Source organism: Indicator indicator, chromosome 25 (genome assembly GCF_027791375.1).
Source record: "Indicator indicator isolate 239-I01 chromosome 25, UM_Iind_1.1, whole genome shotgun sequence".
Lineage (NCBI taxonomy): Eukaryota > Metazoa > Chordata > Aves > Piciformes > Indicatoridae > Indicator > Indicator indicator.
In genome coordinates, this window is record NC_072034.1 from 14579818 (window position 1) to 14601234 (window position 21417).

At 41.3% G+C, this 21417-nt stretch overlaps 1 protein-coding gene across 1 annotated transcript in view; it reads left to right on the top strand.

Annotated features, from left to right (window-relative positions):
- The first annotated feature begins 3227 nt into the window (after positions 1 to 3227).
- LOC128975378 (zinc finger protein 827-like) overlaps positions 3228 to 21417 on the top strand; it is a 29169-nt gene continuing 10979 nt past the window's right edge. Inside the window, exons 1-2 of the mRNA XM_054392240.1 lie at positions 3228 to 3342; positions 17160 to 18173. Coding sequence (XP_054248215.1) covers positions 3228 to 3342; positions 17160 to 18173 — 1129 coding nt within the window. The remainder of the gene's footprint in view (positions 3343 to 17159; positions 18174 to 21417) is intronic.

A 21417-nucleotide genomic window follows, 5' to 3' on the forward strand; every position in this document is an offset into this window, starting at 1 on the left:
CCAGTGAAAAACATCGGAGGACTCTCCATCTCATTCCAAACCTCAACAATACTACACCCCTCAGGTCACAGCTGACCCTTGGAGTCAGGATGGGTCACAGCAGTCATTAGTATGAAGGCTGTTTCAGAAGCCTTAACTGGGACATCTGCAGCTGGGATGGCCACCACAGACTCTTCCGATACTAATTACTCTTCTCTAGAACTCATTGGGAGTGCCTTTCTGGGAGAAGAAAAGACCTGAAGACCCAGAAAAAGACCTTAACAGCGAGGCCCACTAATCAGCACACCTGAAAGTAGCTGGGCAGAGCAGCACATCTTAGCATATCATACATCTGTATAACAATGTTGCATACGTGTATAGCAACACAGGCATACCTGTCTCACTGCAATTTACAATCACTTTGTTCTAGCTTGATTTTGCCACTGTTTGAGGCTCAGGGAGCTGAAGGACTTGAGGCATCTGCAGAGCACACATGGCCTTAGAGGAAGGGAATATTGTTCAAGACCAAAAAACACCATTAAAGCTTTCATCAGCTGACTTGACCAATACCTGCAACTCCTGGAGAGAAGGTAGACAAAGACAGCTGATTTTTGATTGAGGTTTTCCGAAGAAACAACTATCTCAGAAGTCAGCTTACACTGCAAACGCTCACTAGTAGCCCCAAGACAGATTCATAAAGCACATAAAGTGTCAGTATAACAACAGAAAATCATGTTCCTTACAAAACATTTTGTGGTATTGATGTTCTTCTTGCAATACTTTTATGAGACTGAGCAAAATACCACTGCCATCCTTATTGAACATTTCTTCCACAGGCCCTTGTGAACATCCTGTAATAATCTTTAGCTGAGTTTGGGCACACCTTTCATGAAGTACACAACAGTGATCAGGCTGATATATAAACTAAAGGAAAACTGCCAGCTGAAAATCTGCAGTCTGTACATTGTCATATCGTATCTTTTGACTGATGAAAACACAACATGATAAATCATTTGCAATAAAATCACTTTTTTTAGGCAGCAACTTCTGAGCTGGATTCATGTCCCTTATCAGGAATTTCAAGCATCCCCAAGTCCTTTAAAACCAGCTATGATATCAGGTTAAGACTCCAATAGAGTACTATAAATTTGAGGACAAACTAAATATGCAGGAGTTCAACTGTTATTACCACAGCTCCATCTGAAAGGGGAATCAGCTGTAACAACTTTTGATGAAGTGGTCCATGCACAAGTCTACCTAGAGAGATTCCCTGCATCTGAGTGATAGTGTACCACCTACATCAGAACACATTTTCCATGTTCAGCACAGTGATCAGAAATTCTGCCTTTTCTTATTTACAAGGAAGTTTAAAAACTCCTTAAAATAATGATTCCTAGTTTTGTTTATAATGAATAATTTATATTTTTTTTTGCTTAGCTTTTCTTATAATTACTCCCATTTGGCTTTCCCTAGGTAGATATCCATGGCAATACACTATTGCAACGAGAAAGTATCAAACGTCAAAAGGTAATAGGGATGTTGGTACATCCAAAATAACAACAGTTCAACATTATTCTCAAGACTTCTATTATCCTTAGTATATAGAATCAAGATCTATCATCTCATCTTACTTCATAAAGGAAAGGAGATACTTTAAGATTTCCCACCACGTGCCCTCATAGGAAATGAAACTCCAAGGAATTCGAGCAACCAATCTGGTAAAGCTGGCTACAAGAAGATCTCTAAATGAGAGATCTTACTTTTGAGTCTAGATCAAATTATCGTGGGAGATAATCACATGAATGCCAAATGGTCAGTAGAACAATCCATAATATTTCAAAGCCATCTTTTAATGACAACTATCTCCATGAATGAGAAAAGATTTTACTCCTTTGGCAGGTCATTAACGAAATCTTCTTTGAATAGCTGCTTATGGAACACAGAGTTAGTGCCTCCATTAGGAAACTCTAAGCAGAAACACAAAACTGCCTTATCTGAAACACAGCCTATCTGCAAAGCAGAGGCTCAGTTACTCATTTCCAAATGGCTACTTGCATTGCACTAGTGTGATTCTAGGTCACAGACTTCTATTGTATATTTGAGGTAGATGTCAAAATACAGTTGTTTTTTTTATTTTACAAAAGGAAAGAGACAGAAGGAAGGAGAAGCCATGGTCAGACTATGAGCTCAAGCAATGATGTAACTCAGCACTCTCAATCTATCATCATACAGTGCCATTTAGGTGTTATAGAAGACAGGATCCATCACTTGGGCAATTCTGTTTGAGAAAACAGAAAGATCATACTATGTTATTAAGATATCCAAAAGAAGAAGGGAAAAAAAAAGGCAGAGTAACAACCTCATGTTTTTATACCTTTCATCACTTAAAAGGTGTCAAGAAGGGAGTAGGCACATGTTCCCACAGAAACCATGGAAAGTAACAAAAACTTGACCCCTATGAGTGCAGTAATAAAAAGGGGCTCAGAAATTAAAGGAAAATCTTACTCTCAATTGCAGAGAGGTTAAAAGCCCTCAAACAGAGCTTTTCAAGTAAAAAGGACCCGCGGGTAAATTTCCTTTTTTCTGCCATATCCCCTGTATGCTTTTTGGTTGGCCTGTTGGAAGATCAGATCCCCCCCCCCCCCCCCCCCCACACTTCCCAAGAACAAAGAGCCGAAGAAAATAAGGTATAGATGGATCAATTCTGCTTGACCCTGGGGAAAATTGGCATCAAGGCATCTATACAGTGATTAAACTTCTTCTTGGCTGTCCAGTGGTAAACCCACAACAAAGGGTATTGGGCCCAACACCCCCCCAAAGAAAAACTGGAGAAGCCACCCCAAACCCTCCAGTGCTGTGAATAGAAATCTCCACAGCCAAAACTGCCAGTAAAACATGAGTAGTCTCCATTTTTCTTTAAATCACATTTTTTGTTAATGACCCCAGAAAGACAGGAAGAAAAAAAAAAAAAAAGAGCTTTTGTTTTCTAATCCTGGGCACTTATTTGGTAACAAGATAAAATTGGGTGGGGTCCCCCACTCCATTTTTTTTGCCAAATCCATGCCCCCTGTCCAGTTTTTTGAGCTAAACCCCATCTATAAACTGCCTGTCCATAGTGGCCTTCCATCAAAGCCCAGCAATCATCTTAATTAAAGGCCCTTTGCCAACCTGGACCAGCCACCTCCCCCCAAGACACCCTGGCTGCAAGTGAGAAGCGTCCCCCCCCTCCACTCTTTACCTGCGACGAAATGCACTTCATTGCCCTGGGAAATGCCAAAAACTTGCAAGCCCCAGCCACAGCCATAAACCCCAACCAGCAAAATGTTAGGCCACAGACTCCCAAACACTTCCTCCTTCGCAAACGTAAAAACAGAGCAGCCCAAAGGGTTCCCCCTTGGGCCTTTTGTGGGCCCTATAGAATTTTCAATGGGGCAAACACTTCAAATCCAAACCCTTCAAAAATTTGGCAACTCCATTTTTAGAGTGCTTGCCTGTCCCACCATTTTTTTAAACCCAAAGAGGGAGGACCCCCCACAAGCTAACATATTAGTACCCCCCCCCCCCCCACCCCCTTGCCAAAGGTTAGAAAGGGAAGTGGTATGAGAAAGTTGCAAGGTCCCCCCCAAATTCCAAGCCGGCCAAAAGGGTCCTTTGCCTGAAAGGGGGGGAGCCCAAAGTTTCTGCCCCCATTGTCCCCCCCATTCCCTGTTGCCAACAACAAACTAATTTGCTACAAGAAACAACGAAACTCCCACATCAACAAACTGAAGTTTAGTTGGTTTATGGCCCCCTGGAAATAGGAAAACAAACGATTTACAGACAAAGTTCCCTCACATCCACCCTGAAACCACTAAACCAACACTGAATTCTTAAAAGCTTCCAGGTTTAAAGCCATCCAATGTCGCACCAGCCTTCTGTGCTGAGCTGTGGCCTGGTGCAGGGCCTTTGTCCCCCCCCCAAACTTTTCCCTAGGGGACACAACCAACTGACCCAAAAAGGGAATGAAAGACACCCAAAACCCAACCACTGGCTAGTTAAACCTGCCAAAAACACCTCTCACCAAACAACAAACCGGGAGGAGGAGAAAAGCAAGAAAAAAGAAATCCCCCTCACTCCCTCCTAACCAACAACAACGGTAGAAATGGTGAAGAGGAAGGGGGTGGAGGAGGGGGGGGGAGGAGAGGGAGAAAGGACCCGAGGCAATCGATAAAAAATGCTCATAAAAATAAAAAATAAGACAATATAAAAACCAAACCCAATCACTAAACTAATACCCACGAATATCCAGTTAAAAAAAGACAGGAAAATGAGGATATATTCAAACACCTAATAAATAATAAAATGCAAATTTCGTGCACCCCGAATCACAAAATCAAACGCACAAATTAAGTGAAAAAAAAAGAAGTCACCGCTAAACTAAATCACAACTCTTAACACAAGATAAAATCGATATACACCAAACACAAACCACACTAAACAATAAAAATATTAAATGATTAAACAACCCAATACACATATAAATGTAACTACAACACCTCTACACACCGGGCTAGTGAGGGCGGGTACGGGAGGACACCAGAGAGACTGCTCGTTTAGCCTGGTTAAATGACAGCCAGTGTAGGGTTTTGTGTAGTTTTTATTTGAAGGTGTGGGGGTCTTTCATTTTGACACAGCTTTTTGATTAGGTTTCCAAGTTGTATTAGTTTTTGCGGTTTTCCCCCCTTAAGGTGAATAAGTTTTTTTTTGGGAACAGCATCCTTTTGCTAATCAGGCACCCCCAACAGCCTCAAGCCACAGAAGGGTGATTTAGACTCTGGCCTTTTCCCTGGGAGCTTTTTTTTAGATCAGTTGTTTTTTTTAGTTGTGGTTTTTATCAGGTTGATGTAGAGTATAAGAACATTTTTCACATGTTCAATGTTCATTTTTTTTTTCCCCCCCCTTTCAGGTCTCCAAACCAACTAAAACCTTGAGCAAACGTTTTCTTGGCGGGGTGTAATGCACATGAATCTTTCCGCGTTTTTTTTTTTGTTTTGGTTTGGTATTGATTTGCCTCAAATTTGTGTTTAGGATTAGAGTTGGCAACAGAGAATTGATCCCAATAATGTGCTGAACATTTTGCCTTCCCTAGTCCGGTTTTTTCTAAGCAATCCCCCCTTAGGCCAGTCCCCTGATCTAGTGACCCCTTGGAGCAACTTCCCTTCAATCCAGCTTTCCGCTCCCTACGCCGTTTGATCATAGGGTTGACTAAAATGTTTTTTGCTGTTGGAGAGTGGAGCCTTCCGCCATCCCCCGTGTGGTTTTTTTTAAAAGACCTGGTCATAGCAAATATAATGTGTTATTTTCTTGCGGCAACACCTATATTTTTTGAGGGTATAACTTTGAGGTGTTCTTGCTCATGATTCAATAGCTACAGCCCGAACCTTTTGGGCATTATTGCCTGCTCCGTTGAGCGAGATGGGAGCCTGGTGTGGATGGGAATTCACCTGTTGCCTATACATCTTTTTTTATGACTTGGTTTCGGTAGGTAGGCTGATACTTGGCATTGGTGCCTTTGGGCCTTGCAGAGTGCCATAGACTTTTTCACAGGTGCACATTGAAGAGATGCTTTATTGTTGTTTCTAGGTGTCCCTCTCCTGAGCTTCCGCAAGTCTCAACAGGAGGTCGTAAGTACAGTCTTTCTCACGCAGCCTATCTTCATGCGTGGGAGGGTCATGGTCAGGTTTTGTGCATGGCTCCTCTTGTTTAATGTTATAGATCTGACACTTTTGCCCTTTGGTTGTTCTGATGAAGGCACCTAAGAGCACCTAGCAGTTTTTTATCTAAATAGAAGTAGCTCAATAATAACTGACATGCATGAGAGTTTTTGTCAATAAATGGGATATCTGGGAACCACCAAGGGTGATTTGTTATTTTGAGTATTACCAAACATTTTTAAAGTGAGCAGATTACAAATCAATTCCAAAGCATACCTTACTGTAGTTCTTTTCTTTTTTTTTTTCCTCCTTCCCTGTTTCATTCAGTAGATCAATCATTCCAAAAAGTGAAATTTTTACAGTAATATGAGAACTCACACACATCATATCAAAGTTTATGCACCTCTGCGCAGCAGGGGGGGTCTCTTGCCTTGTGTGAGGATAGAGCTCCTTCTACATTGCACAACCTTGATAGGTGGGCGTTCTTCCCCAGTTATTTATATGCTGGTCTGGATGAGTTTGGGAGCCCCAAAAAACCTTGTTGGACTACCACAGGACATAGTCCCAATTGACGGAAATTTTTAAAATTCACTTTTAAGTGAATGTTCCCATGAACCAACCAGTCCAGCAGAAAGTGTGATCCTCGCTTATTACCATAATCTTTAGGCCCCCTTCTTTTTGTTCTCTTGTGCACAAAGACACGTGAGATTTCGAATCACAGCACCAAAAAGCAAAAACAGTGAATTTTTCAATGCCAGAAAGAAATTTAGCGCGACTGGAGGTATCCTCCTCTCTTTAAACTTTGAGCCCTGTTTGTTGAGGCCCACCTTACCTCTGCGCCATGACTGATCGATTTTCCCTTTCTAGATTTAAGATATCTGAGCCTTACTTAATAAAATATCACCTAACATGCTTCCACTATTTCGGTTCAAGAGTTTTTTTGTTTTTGTCCTCTTTACTTCCCATGACTCTCATTTGACTCTTAGTGCCTAACTCCACGATTCCATCAAGACGACCTTTTTAAGTTGGAGGGAAAACAGGATATAAATTACTCACAAGAGGTTTCTTGGTTTCTTTTTCACTCTGCCCTTTTTTTTTTTCCCTTTTCTTCGTTTTTTGTGATGATCTAGGGAATAGGCACAATTAGAGTTAAGAATGTAACTCTTTCTTTCATGTCTTTTCTACGTCAGCGCGCAACATAGGAAAATTGCCAAAGTGATGGATATTCCTTGTACCCCTTTCTTCTATAACACCTAAATGGCACTGTATGATGATAGATTGAGAGTGCTGAGTTACATCATTGCTTGAGCTCATAGTCTGACCATGGCTTCTCCTTCCTTCTGTCTCTTTCCTTTTGTAAAATAAAAAAAACAACTGTATTTTGACATCTACCTCAAATATACAATAGAAGTCTGTGACCTAGAATCACACTAGTGCAATGCAAGTAGCCATTTGGAAATGAGTAACTGAGCCTCTGCTTTGCAGATAGGCTGTGTTTCAGATAAGGCAGTTTTGTGTTTCTGCTTAGAGTTTCCTAATGGAGGCACTAACTCTGTGTTCCATAAGCAGCTATTCAAAGAAGATTTCGTTAATGACCTGCCAAAGGAGTAAAATCTTTTCTCATTCATGGAGATAGTTGTCATTAAAAGATGGCTTTGAAATATTATGGATTGTTCTACTGACCATTTGGCATTCATGTGATTATCTCCCACGATAATTTGATCTAGACTCAAAAGTAAGATCTCTCATTTAGAGATCTTCTTGTAGCCAGCTTTACCAGATTGGTTGCTCGAATTCCTTGGAGTTTCATTTCCTATGAGGGCACGTGGTGGGAAATCTTAAAGTATCTCCTTTCCTTTATGAAGTAAGATGAGATGATAGATCTTGATTCTATATACTAAGGATAATAGAAGTCTTGAGAATAATGTTGAACTGTTGTTATTTTGGATGTACCAACATCCCTATTACCTTTTGACGTTTGATACTTTCTCGTTGCAATAGTGTATTGCCATGGATATCTACCTAGGGAAAGCCAAATGGGAGTAATTATAAGAAAAGCTAAGCAAAAAAAAATATAAATTATTCATTATAAACAAAACTAGGAATCATTATTTTAAGGAGTTTTTAAACTTCCTTGTAAATAAGAAAAGGCAGAATTTCTGATCACTGTGCTGAACATGGAAAATGTGTTCTGATGTAGGTGGTACACTATCACTCAGATGCAGGGAATCTCTCTAGGTAGACTTGTGCATGGACCACTTCATCAAAAGTTGTTACAGCTGATTCCCCTTTCAGATGGAGCTGTGGTAATAACAGTTGAACTCCTGCATATTTAGTTTGTCCTCAAATTTATAGTACTCTATTGGAGTCTTAACCTGATATCATAGCTGGTTTTAAAGGACTTGGGGATGCTTGAAATTCCTGATAAGGGACATGAATCCAGCTCAGAAGTTGCTGCCTAAAAAAAGTGATTTTATTGCAAATGATTTATCATGTTGTGTTTTCATCAGTCAAAAGATACGATATGACAATGTACAGACTGCAGATTTTCAGCTGGCAGTTTTCCTTTAGTTTATATATCAGCCTGATCACTGTTGTGTACTTCATGAAAGGTGTGCCCAAACTCAGCTAAAGATTATTACAGGATGTTCACAAGGGCCTGTGGAAGAAATGTTCAATAAGGATGGCAGTGGTATTTTGCTCAGTCTCATAAAAGTATTGCAAGAAGAACATCAATACCACAAAATGTTTTGTAAGGAACATGATTTTCTGTTGTTATACTGACACTTTATGTGCTTTATGAATCTGTCTTGGGGCTACTAGTGAGCGTTTGCAGTGTAAGCTGACTTCTGAGATAGTTGTTTCTTCGGAAAACCTCAATCAAAAATCAGCTGTCTTTGTCTACCTTCTCTCCAGGAGTTGCAGGTATTGGTCAAGTCAGCTGATGAAAGCTTTAATGGTGTTTTTTGGTCTTGAACAATATTCCCTTCCTCTAAGGCCATGTGTGCTCTGCAGATGCCTCAAGTCCTTCAGCTCCCTGAGCCTCAAACAGTGGCAAAATCAAGCTAGAACAAAGTGATTGTAAATTGCAGTGAGACAGGTATGCCTGTGTTGCTATACACGTATGCAACATTGTTATACAGATGTATGATATGCTAAGATGTGCTGCTCTGCCCAGCTACTTTCAGGTGTGCTGATTAGTGGGCCTCGCTGTTAAGGTCTTTTTCTGGGTCTTCAGGTCTTTTCTTCTCCCAGAAAGGCACTCCCAATGAGTTCTAGAGAAGAGTAATTAGTATCGGAAGAGTCTGTGGTGGCCATCCCAGCTGCAGATGTCCCAGTTAAGGCTTCTGAAACAGCCTTCATACTAATGACTGCTGTGACCCATCCTGACTCCAAGGGTCAGCTGTGACCTGAGGGGTGTAGTATTGTTGAGGTTTGGAATGAGATGGAGAGTCCTCCGATGTTTTTCACTGGCAAGAGGTATTATGCTTTGTGTTCAATGGACCTTGGGAGATAGGTGGCTGAGATCATTGACTCCTGCTGCTTCCCCATTCCTTCACATCAGTTTTAATCTCGTTTCTTGTCAGAATGAGCAGTTTTCTGCCAAATTAGTGAGTTAAAATTGGGTTACCAAGCAGTCAAACAACAGAGCAAATGTAAGAGAGGGCACAGGTCCACCATTTCTGTCAGTCTTGAGCTTTTGACAGCTTAACAGTGTCTTCTAACTGCATTCTAAGGCAGTGCCTGTTCACTTGGTGCTTAAAATCTCTTGAGTCCCAGTGGGAGCAATGGTTATCAAATACTAATCTCATAGCTGCTAACTATAACCTCTTGCCTAGAGGAGAAGAATAGTTAATCTTTCCTGGAGGCAAGACGTCAAACACCAATTGTACTAGGAGTTATCTTTTGAAGAGCTTGTTTTGGGGGAGCTAAGAGTTGTCACTGTAAGGTCCTATCTTGTGGCCTGTCGACAGCCCTGAGAACCATCATCAAGTAGTGACAGCTCACTTCAGGAGAAACCACGTATTTCTGTCCTCTTCCATGGATACTTGGCTAGTAAAAGCAGGATCTTTTGGCAGGTAATGAAACTCAGTTGACATTTTTATTCTGGGGCATGTGGCTGAAAATAAAAAGCCATTGTCTCTGTTTCCCATCTATCAAAAAAATCTTGTCCTTTGAGGGAAAGGAGGTAAAGGCAGTTTTATGTTGTCTGTGACAAGCTTTTGCCAGTAATCCATCCTGCTTCCTTCTTCCTTGGAAGAGTCCATCATACCTGGGTTCTGCCTCTGGGAGGAAACTGAGGTGCTGTACATACATTTAGAGGTTGTCTAGCAGCTGACAAACTGGAAAGCACCTTACTTCTGCACATTCACAGTTGTTTGTGCACACAGACAAAGCATCTTGAAGAGTTCCAGTTACTGCAAGGTAATTAACTTCCTCTGATCTTGTTCACCTTGGAGCCCTTTTTAAAAGAAGCACTACAAGAGGAATGACTAGGTGAATATTCTGGGATTTTCTTGTAAGTGTTTTTTTTTTCAAAGTCTCTTTACGTTCAGGATAAAAGTAGAGGATATATGCCTTGTCTTTAAAAGCTGTGCCTTTCTTTCCCCCTTTCCTCCTTCCCTCCAGTTAGGAAAATCATTATTTTAGAAGATGTGGAGATGAAATACGTAGTCCTACCTAGGGCTTCTTTTCCTGTCTAATTGTGTGAGTATTCTCACACATCTTAAACACAGGGGAGAAGGAAAGAACAGAAGAGCTTTGGCTTTTTTGGCAGTTCCTTCTTGCAGCTGTGCTGCTCTCTCTAGGTCAGACTGCAGTAGAGAAATTTGGTTCAAACACCAGCCACACTGCTAGACCATTTTGTGATGAGGTCAAGAGTTGAATAATCATCCCGTTGATAAGTGAGTGAGCCAGAAATTCCATTCAAAGAGAACAGTGACTTCCTGTGCTGCTTACCTATTATAGGTCACAGAAATCATGAAGGGAAAATGGGGGACTGAGGGCACTCTAGCACATGACTGTTTATGTAACCATGACTTTTAAGTTTTATTTGCTGCTGTTGATATAATAAAAGGAGTTAAGGCAGGCTTTTGTGACTTTATTAAAATCATGATTTTCTTGCAAGCATCCCTGTGGGAAAATAGCTGCAGGATGTATAGTCTAATCAGATGTGGCTGCAAGTGTTTTTCGGAGGTGGAGCCTCTGCGATGTCTGCACAGTGTGCCCAGCTTCTCTGGGGTAGTCCCACAGCACACATATCCACATGGTGGCTGTGGGAACACACAAAGGTTGCTCAGCCCAAAGAAATGACCACCACTCTTTTTTATTTAAGACACTTAAAGCCCAATCTGAATACAGAAAGGGTAGTTTGTAGGCAGCCACAATGAGCAATTTATAGAGGATAGCATGGAACAGAGTCCCTGTATAGGACTGCCATTTTTAGGCCTCTGTGTGTGGCTTTCTGTAGTACCTGGTTGTAATATTAACAAGGGTTTGTGTGGAGCTGACACCCAGAGACAACGTGAATTGAAAATTCACACGTGATATTAGCAAGTGATCTCTTGTAATTATTTTTTGCCATTGGTAAAATGATGCACTCACACAGCGTATGCAGTTTACCTAAAATATGTACTCTGTCCAGTCCTTAAGCACCTTCATTCTTTTCTCTTCTCTATTATCTGGTCTGATGTCACGCTTCTGTGGCTGATAGTTCTCACTGAATGTGCCATTTGCAGTTAGGACTTCAAGTTCCCCTCCTCTAATTTCATCCTGGAGCTTCTCCAGTATGGCTTCTGCTGCCCTTGTTCCACTGAAAGCATTTATCCTAGAGTGGCTAGCAACCAGTCTCTGGCAAATTTCAAGGCTTCCATACCAATGGTGCTTACTGAGTTTGGCTGGAAGAAGTGAACGTTCTACTGTGTTTCACTTCTTTAGGGTGTAAGTTGGCTGATTGTCACTAGACAGAGATGGTGGGTCTGTTCTATTCCTGAATGTGCAGCCATCATGTGATGGGAAACTCTTCTTAGTTGGTTATGATGCTTGATGGTAGCAGTCATGATGGAACTCAGGTTACAGCATCTGTAAAGAGAAGGTAGGCTGAGGGAAGAGTGAATTTTGGCCTATAGCCTGATCCCTAATCCTTGTTTGAGAGTTCTAAAAACACAAACAGGACATGGGATACCGTGCTGGAAGCCAAATATGAGCACACCAGTTTACTATGTCTCACCTCTTCCATTTCCATGACCAGTTAAATACCTTTACAGTTGTCGGTGCCTTCTCAGTTGTCAGCTGCTGCTTCCCTTCAGTCACTCCCCTTTCCTTGATATTTGTGATAAAATTCACATGAGGCTAAGTTCTAGGCTGCTGAGATGTTGTCTCTGCCTTATTTCTGATGCATCTGCCTATTTACCTGGCCTTAAACTGACTGCTCATCTGAGTCAGTCTGTGTTTCTTCAGAACTCCTTATGGATGGCTTCCTGCTTCATTTAAGTTTAATGCATCCTTTTAAATTCTGTAGGTATCTTTGCAGAGCTCCTCAGTTCCCCAGTGTAAACCTATCACTTAATCCTGCTCTTTCAGTAGGCCTGTGTAGAGTGTTCAGTATAAGATAATACAGAGAATGGTTTGTGATAGGCATTAGAGATGGAATAAGATAAACTGTTGGCACAACAAATTAGGAAGATGGCTGCCAAATATCCAACAAATGCAACTGTAACTTTGTGTAGGTTGACACAAATTTGAATTATCATATCTGAAGTCCTTACATAGTTCAAGATACTCAATATCAAGATAATAAAAATGAGGTTTGTCTCTCCTATCTCTTTAAATCCTTGTCCTGTAGATTCCCAGATTTGTCTTGACATCTAACTGCTGAAGTTGGGGTGATCTTACCTAATTTATCTCATCGGTGATTATATGTGCACATTTCTTTGAAATTACTTTACTTCTACCTTATCTTGATACTTGTTTTAGTTTTCGTTCTGTAATCTCTTACAATTTTTACATGTTTCATATCACTATAGCATATGGATTTGCAATGTTAATGCTGTATTGAAGTTCTTGAACATTGGTCTGAGTGGTTCGAGTGAAATTTTGTCTTTCTTAGCAGAAAACTCACTCCGTCTGAGGTGGGTTCCTTCCCTGTAGCCAAATGGTGTTCTTTCAGTCAGGTTTTCACTCCCCTTGTCTGTTGCTCGGTGCCACAGCTTGGACACTTGTAATTTCTGTGTGCTGCTGATCATCTCACACATGCCACTTTGAGGAATGGGTACTGTGAAAGTTTCCAGGGTTTGAGTTGGGTGGTTCAGTATATAAATCAAGAAACACGTTTGTCTTTTTCAGTTTTCAGATACAAGTACTTTGGGCAAGTTTATATTTCTATTTACATTTCTATTGATGTCGAGGGCAAATTCTAATCACCCTCTTAAGGAGAAGAGCAGATGCTCATCAAGTGAAATAACATACTTAGAGATCAATAACATTTGTCTGTCAAACCGATCTCTTGAAGAGGAAACAGAACTTGTCCATGTCTGAAAACAAGCAGATGACTGGGCAAGTGAGAGAAATTGGCACTTTTCCAAACAGTGCTTCTACACCCATTTGAGCCTTTGCCAGAGATTGTTTGATTTTGAGCTGCATCAGGGGCAGTAATCACCCAACAGTGCTTTGGTGCCTTTTGTCACTGCTGACAGGAGTGGGAAGTGCTTGTGTGATGCTCCTGGGTGCTGTGTGATGGGATAATACCAAAGCATGCAGGACACTTGTGACTTCATTAGCCTCTGCCAATGGCAAATGGTTTGGGAAGTGGTTCTCCTTTCAGAAGTGTCATGGAAATCAGGAAGGAGAAGCATTGACAAGTTTTGACTCTTGAATTATGTTGAGAAGAGGCAATCTGATGAGCAGTTACTCAGTAAAAGTTGGTGTGATTCCCAGCCAGACCTCATTCCAAATGAAGTCAGTGAGAATTTGCCTCTAGCTCTGAAGTTAACTTTTCCTGCTTTGCAAGTTTCATGTGGTTTCTTACCCACATTTAGCTTTTCAGGCTGCCCAATGTTCATTAGGAATTCTGTAATAACAAACTAAGGTATGTTTATGGTGGAGAGAAGACATTTAGATGTACATTTCTATTCCAAGCTTTCTCATTGGAGCTCCTTGGTTGTGTTGTGAGGGAAAAGGAAAACATGTCCTGCAGATCTTCTACCACAGATGTGAAATACAGCTGAAGTTTGACAGGCATATGGAGATTGTCTCCTGTTTTAGACAAACCTGTCAGGGTGTCCCATGAACCTCTTTTGAGGAAGAGTTTTATCTGATTTGAAATCATAGGAAAGTTGCTCTGTTGGGCTGATTTCTTCAGGAATTTCTCAAGGTTGTTCAAACTCAGAGGCTCACAAGTCAGTGTGAATTAAAATCCTGCCCTGAAGGCCTTGAGTGGCAACTCTGCTTAGAAATGAAATTGCCAGGCTGCACTGTTATGCTTCTAACCCAGTTCACTACTGTTAAAAAGGAGGCTTGACTGAGCTCGTGATAAGACACTGATGCTGGCTTTTTCAGCATTAACCTTACAGCCTTAAAATGCAGTGGACTTGGTGCTGCAGCCACTGAGGGAATTACTGAGAAGAGGAAAATTAGAACTGTGCCAGCAGTTAGAGGTCTGGTTTCTAGTACAGAAAGAAAGGGCACTGGTGGGGAAAGAAAAAATCTAGCTGGCTTTTGGGGTAGAAATACTGCAGAAGAAATTTGCTGTTTGTTATGGAGAGTGGTCACAGGTAGATTGGCAACAGGAGGGGGAGCTCTCGCCACCTTACCCAAAAGCAGGCAAATCTGGACTTGGGAGCAAACCTTTAAATGCAAAGTGCTGCCCTGCTGCTGCTCCCTGTCAGTAGTTGGTGGTGGCTGCTCTTCAGATAGCCAGGACCAATGGAGATTATGCATGTCTGGAAAAAGAAAGGTGATCTGTACCCTGTGTCCGTCTCTCTTGCTATCGCTACTTTATTTTTTTGGTTCCAGGCACAGGGCAGTTATGTTACTGTTGAAGGAAGCTGCACGGCAGCTCTACCATAGCAGATGTAGTTCTTCTCACCCTCATCCTTACCATCAACTTAGAGTGTCCTGTTCCTCACTTACTGTGAGTGTTCCCTGAGATGTCAGCTCTAGAGAGGAGGGATAGATATTAAAAATATACATAAGATACTGCTTTTGTGGTTGGAGCAAAAACTGCTGCAGGTGAGAATGAACAATTAATTTCATGTGCAAGTAGGATAAACAAGAATGAGAGATTTGTAAACCAGTGTTATTAAATGGTATTTAAAGGCTGGTTGCAATTAGGAAACATATCAGTCTTAAGGATAGAGGCACATGTCAAGGGACAAAGAAGTTTGGGGGTTCAGTAAGCTGGAGATTTCTCTAAAAATGAAACCCACTTCCTTTCATAACCGTTTGCACTTAAACATCTCTCAAACTGTGATTTTTTTGGATGACTTTGAGTGAACTAAAATGCAATTTTCTTCTCCTTATTTGTGGATGGGGAGTAGAGACACAGAGTAGGTTTGTGGGGAGAGGAGGGGCTGTTGTAAAGAAGGCAAATGTAAGCAGACATGTGGATGTAAGTGGGAGAATGCAGGCTAGCTCACACTCAGAAGCTGTGTGGTGTTGGCAGCTCTAGTCTATGTCCCAGAGGATGTGCCCTGCTCTTGGTGTACCAGTTCAGGTAAAGTGCAGTAAGATGCTTTTTTGTCTGGAAATCCAGAACTTACTTGCATCAGGGATAAGCAGATGGCTCTCTCATCTGAGCACACCCAATTGTACAGGCATGCCTCAAGTTATTTTTTGATGGTCATGGGGGAAAAGGGGCTACATTCAGTTCTCCTTTAACCTGCGTAAATGCTGGCTTAGCTGATTGCCATCTATCTGCTGTATTTGAATGTGCATGGTGTTGGTCTTTGTGCTCATGTTATTGGGAATCTTGCTGTGTCTGTGATGTTAGATTGGATAATACCAAAATAATTGTAGGTAAGTGCTTTGGGTTTTGCTTGGCTTCTGTCTGTTTTGAATAGGAAAGTTGCTAGCCCTCTTCTGAGTTACTAAGCTAAGGTAACTGAACAGTTTTAAGGTGGGCTCTTCAAACACTGGTGATTTTTTTTTTTCCAAAGGGTTTTGAGTAAAATGAAACTTAGTTGTGAGGGATTGTTCCTGATAGTCTGTATAAATGTGAAAAATAAGTCTTCACTTCCAGAGTGTATGTTGGTATCGCTGCACTCATGATACATTTAGCTGAGGTTTTCCTCTTGAAATTCATTGGATCAATGCAATAATACAAACTGAAGTTTTTATTCATTTCTCTCCAAGTTTCCTAATTTTCTGGAATTAAATAGGGAATCTGGGAATACTACATAGATCATTGATGCAGTACCTATCATGCACGTTTATTTTTAGCCTGCTGGTGAAGGGTTGTATTAAGTCCTTCTGTTTTGCTGTAGTATGGTTACAAAGATCCTTGGAACTTTAAAAGCAAGAAATCTGAGAGGTATCTGACAGAAGAATTTAATTCTAGCATTGCTGTTTTTCTTAACTACCTTCTGACTGGCCAATGTGATCTGCAAAAAAACCCTTGCTTGTGTCTATATGACTTGGAATCCGGATCAGAAAGAAGAGCAACTCAGTGTCACAGTGCTTTAAACACTGTCAGCTGGGTCTCAGGAGAGACTCCATGTGTCACAGGTACAGGAGAGAAGAAAATGTGACTAACTGCTTTGACACCAATACTTTTCAGCCAAACTAAGTTTAGTTTAGGATGGTCTTTAAAACCTCAGCATTAATGAAGAGTGACAAGCAAATAAAGAGCAAATAGTGGCTATATAAGAGGAGAACATGCCAAAGATTATTTTTGTGTGTATGATGCTCCTTTCCCAAACAGCTGGAGAGGTGAGAGCTTTAGCCTGCATTCATGTGTTAGGCATCTCAGCTACCCAGGAAGCAATTGTGTGTTATCAGTACAAATTGTATTTTATTTTAGATAGGGGTCACTGCAGGATTGGGCTGAGATTTCAAGTCACTGGAAGAAACTACTTTGAATAGCTACACACCTGATCTGCTTTTGAAGGCCTGCCTGTGTCTTTACACAAGTATCCAGTAATTTCTGGGCTGTTTGAAGCCATGCTTTATACCACAGAGTTTGTCATATTTTGCAGGATGTACAGCCTGCTAATAATGAAATATTTGCAATATATGAATATTTATTAAGTCTTGTTGCAATTTTAGCTGCTTTAGTTTTACTGACTGAAAGATGACAGGCTTGGCATGTTTTTGTCTTTAAAGACAGACTTCCTCATTTTCAAAAAGCTTTTCTGGTCACTCAATCCAGGCTAATGCCAAGTCCATGCACTATAGGGGGTATTAGGTAAGTATTGAGGAGAGTCATGCATATTTCATCCTAAGAAATTATATAGATCTGGGAATAATACTGCTGTTCTTGGTTCCACACAGATGGTACCAGACAGGAAGAAGTGGAAGGTGAACTCAGTGAAGAAGAACGCTGGTTTGGAAATTCATCAGAAACTCCTTCAGAAGCATCATATGGAGAAGTCCAGGAGAACTTTAAATTGTCTCTTGAGGATAGAATCCAGGAGCAGTCTGCTTCCCCAGATACTTCTTTGGGAAGTGCAACTCCTAGCAGCAACACAGCAGAGCTAGGATCCATTGAAAATGAGGCACCAAGAGACACATTACAGAGCAAAGAGCACCTTTCTCCTGATGTGTCATCTTTGTGTGATGAAGAACCTGCTGGTCCAAATAAGCCACTAAGCAGTAACCTGAGGCGGCTGCTGGAGGCTGGCTCCCTCAAGCTGGATGCTGCTGTTGCAGTCAATGGCAGAGTTGAGTCTCCTGTAAATCTTGGCTCAAATGTCTCCTTCTCTCCACCTGCTGCTCATCACGCCCAGCAACTAAGTGTTCTTGCCAGAAAGCTTGCTGTGAAACAGGAACAAAGTGACCAATACAATGCAAGTAGTCACTTTATATGGAATCAAGGTAAGTGGTTGCCAAACTCAACCACCACCTGTGGTTTGTCCCCTGATTCAGCTATCCTGAAACTGAAAGCTGCGGCCAATGCTGTTCTGCAGGACAAATCTCTCTCAAGGACTGAAGACACTATAAGATTTGAATCCTTTTCTTCACCTTTTAGTTCTCAGTCAGCCAGCTCCACATTAGCAGCTTTATCTAAGAAAGTGAGTGAAAGAAGCATGACTCCTGGGCAGGAGCACCCACCTCCAGCTAGTTCTTTCCTTTCTCTGGCTTCCATGACCTCTTCAGCTGCCCTTCTCAAGGAGGTTGCTGCAAGGGCTGCAGGAACCCTGTTGGCTGAGAAGAAGAAATCACTGGTGGCTGAGGAGCCCCTGCAGCTTTCGGAGATAAAGCAAGAGAAAGCAACTCCACCACAATCTTTGGAATTACTGTTGCTGCCAGTCCCTAAGGGAAGAGCATCCAAACCCACAAGTACAGGTATGGATACAGTTTGAGCTGCTAAGTAGAGTGTGTTTGTCTTGATTGAGGCTTATGTAGCATCTCTTCAATGAGTCTGGATTTGTTTTGATTCCCATGTATTATGAGAGTAAGAAATAGGTACTTTAGATAAACAATAAAAAAGCCTTTTAAAATACCACTTGAAGACCAAACTATCACAGCTATTTCCATATTTGAAAGATATGAGTGTACAGGTTAGTACTATTTTATCATCGTTATTTCATACAATGGCATTTCTCCTTCTTACCAAGTTCAGAGTAAGTCCACAAGAACTATTTAATGGAGAAGATCAAAGGATCCCTGTTAGGGAGCTCACTGTATCAGTGAGCGTGTACAAAACCTGTGCTTTTGAAAGATTGGACAAGGGGAGAATTCTCCCTCCTGCTGTCTCTGCCACAAATGGACTTTTGTGTAATCACTTACTACCCTGTCCTAATTTACCACAGTAGATTATTATGTTGCCACTTTTCATTAAAATTTTTTGCAGCAGTTTGGTATTTTATAATCCTTTGTGATAAAAAAAAAAAAAGGTGAACTGCATTTCTCTTATTTGCTCAACAAAAACCGTGTTACACTTCTGACTTCCCTCCACTCATTCTAACTGTCAGCAGTCAAGGAATCAGGCTTACAGGGAGTAAGAAGAAACAGCTTTCAAGAACTGGCAAGCCATGCAGGGAAATTTAAATGATCCATCTTCAACATAAGGAAAAATAAGGTTTCTTTCATCTCTTTCTATGAAAAGTTCACATCATGGTTTCATGTATCTGGTAGAACACACAGCTTCAGGTGTCATCAGGGTTCTCCCTGTAGTGCACTCCTGCTCTAGGGGGGAGGGAAGCGTGTCAGCTCTCTTCCTAAGATGCACAAAGTGGTTCAGTGCATCAGAGCTTTATCAGGGAGTTTTCTCAAGAATAGTGGTTTGGCTGTGAGCATAGACAGTGCACAGACACAGAGCCTGGCATGGGCTTGTATCATTGCACTGCTGTCCTGACCTAACCTTTTTGTTCAGAGGTTTTATGGTTTCTGAGTGGACCCTTGGTGAAAACTCACAGGCTAGAAGCCATTGGAGGGACAGCAATGATCATTTCCCCCTTGGAGGAGGAGGGGGAGGGATGCAGTGTGGGGCCAGCTTTTTGCTCTGAGTTACATGTGTTCTACAAATGTTTTGCTGCTGTGTTTTGCTAAGACAATTAAAGTGTCAGACTATTCTTGGCATGGGTCTGGCTTAAGGTTTTCATTAGTTTAGACGAAATCCTTTTTATCATAGAATCATAGAATGCACTGGGTTGGAAGGGATCTCCAAAGGTCATCTAGTCCAACTCCCCTGCAGTAAGCAGGGACATCCTCAACTAGATCAGGGTTTTTGCAGTAATGTAAGCTAAACCAAGAAAAGGTCATTTTGTGTGGGAGTAGGAGTCCCCACACTGGCTACACCACATTGTGACTGTGGGCATTAATTTGACCTGTAACTTCCTCCTGAAGCCTGGCCTTCATATAGGAAAGGCAGCAATGGATAGACAAGGAGTGAGGTTAGAATTTATTTAAAGTTACTAGCTTTTTCTCCAGCAGGAAATAAACTATTCACATCACAAACTTTTACTGGGGAAACATAAATGGTTGTAGTAAAATCCAGACTCTGTGTTTGACCAACTAACTGTGGGATTTGTCTGTGCAGCTATACTAGGGGACTGCTCTGTACCAGCACATTCGTGTGCTGGCACTTTATAAACTTGCTCTGATGCAGCAAATTCCTAGCGACTGTTCCCTTTGCTGAAGGCCCAAGCATACTGTGCTGCTACAAGATAACAATGAGGGTTGACTGCCTCAGGTCCTTGGTAACCAAGGAACAACTATTCATTTTTTTTATAATGTATGGGACTAGTATCCCAAGAGGAAGGGTGTTTCCTTTCAGTTCGTACGCACTGGGCCAATGCCAGTTGGCATCCAAGCAAACTTCATAGTGTAAACTCAAAACAAAAGTTCTTTAAGTCCATTTTCTGATATGCTATTGGGTTTCTCCTTTCTAAATTATAAACTCACTGAAAACAAAAAGCAAGCTGTTGGTTAGCATATCTGGATGTTGGTTGTGGAAAGCCAGACTCCTTGGTTCCTGCAGCCATGGAGTAAAGCAGCTTGCAAGAAGAAGTCACTGTTGAGTGACCTTTGATTGAAGACTTCTCTTCTGTAAGAGTTGAGTAGGGCAGCTGAGTGTGTGTATTTGCAATGAAAATAAATGCCACACATTCATGATTCCTTTTGCACCTATGACCTTATGGCACTAAAAGCAAACTATAGTATTTCATTTTGTAATGTTATGTGGGTTTGTGTCTGTCTGATTGTTCCTTGAGATACAGGGATTATTTTTTTCCCTTGTTCCCAGAGAAAGGCATCTTTTCCTAGCAGGCATAGCTCAAGAGGTTTGGGGCTTTTTACCCTCTTATACTTTGAACTTTTAAAGCTCTGGTGAGTTTCCTTTGTTGTGAGGAATCTGATTCACTTACCCACTAGCAACATCTAGCTTTGGTTATGAGATCAATACTCAGTGAGATGAACTGGATGCCAACAAGTAAGAAACTGCAAAGATGGAGGCTATTTAAAGAGGAGTAAGTTAATAGCACGAATATGCCTGCTGCTCTTTTGTCCACTGCATTGAACTCTTGCTCAGAATTGTTTCAGACAAGAAGCTGGAGCCATGGCTTACCAGAACGTAGTCATCTCCAAAACAGCTTGTCAGGTTTGGTGGACCTAATCATTACCTGCATTGTGAAGTGGGACAGAGAAGACTAACTTTGCTATCAGTCTGTTAATATTGCCAATTCTATGAAATGCTCACCTGTTTGGGATGAAATTTAAAAGGAAGTCTGGAATCTCTGTAAAGTTCTGATGTCATTTTTTAAAGTGGGTGGGTGGCAGACCTTTGTTTTACTCATTAAGGCTTGCTTGGTGTAACTTTTTGCCTGTCATGTTTGCAACGTTGTTCCTGAAGCTTGTTTGGCAAGCACTGGCTGATTATCCCTTCACTGGGGTCACTTTCCAACTAATTGACACCATGTGACATAAAAAAGACATCAATATAAAGGAAGGAAAGCCAAAGCCCTCAAGGAATTGGTAACCATGTTAGCTCTTCACTACATAAACCTCAGCATGAAAAAGAAAATCTTGTCTTTCTCCTGCTGTTTGGGAAGAAGTAAAGATACTTAAAATCTGAAACACAAGCACTTAC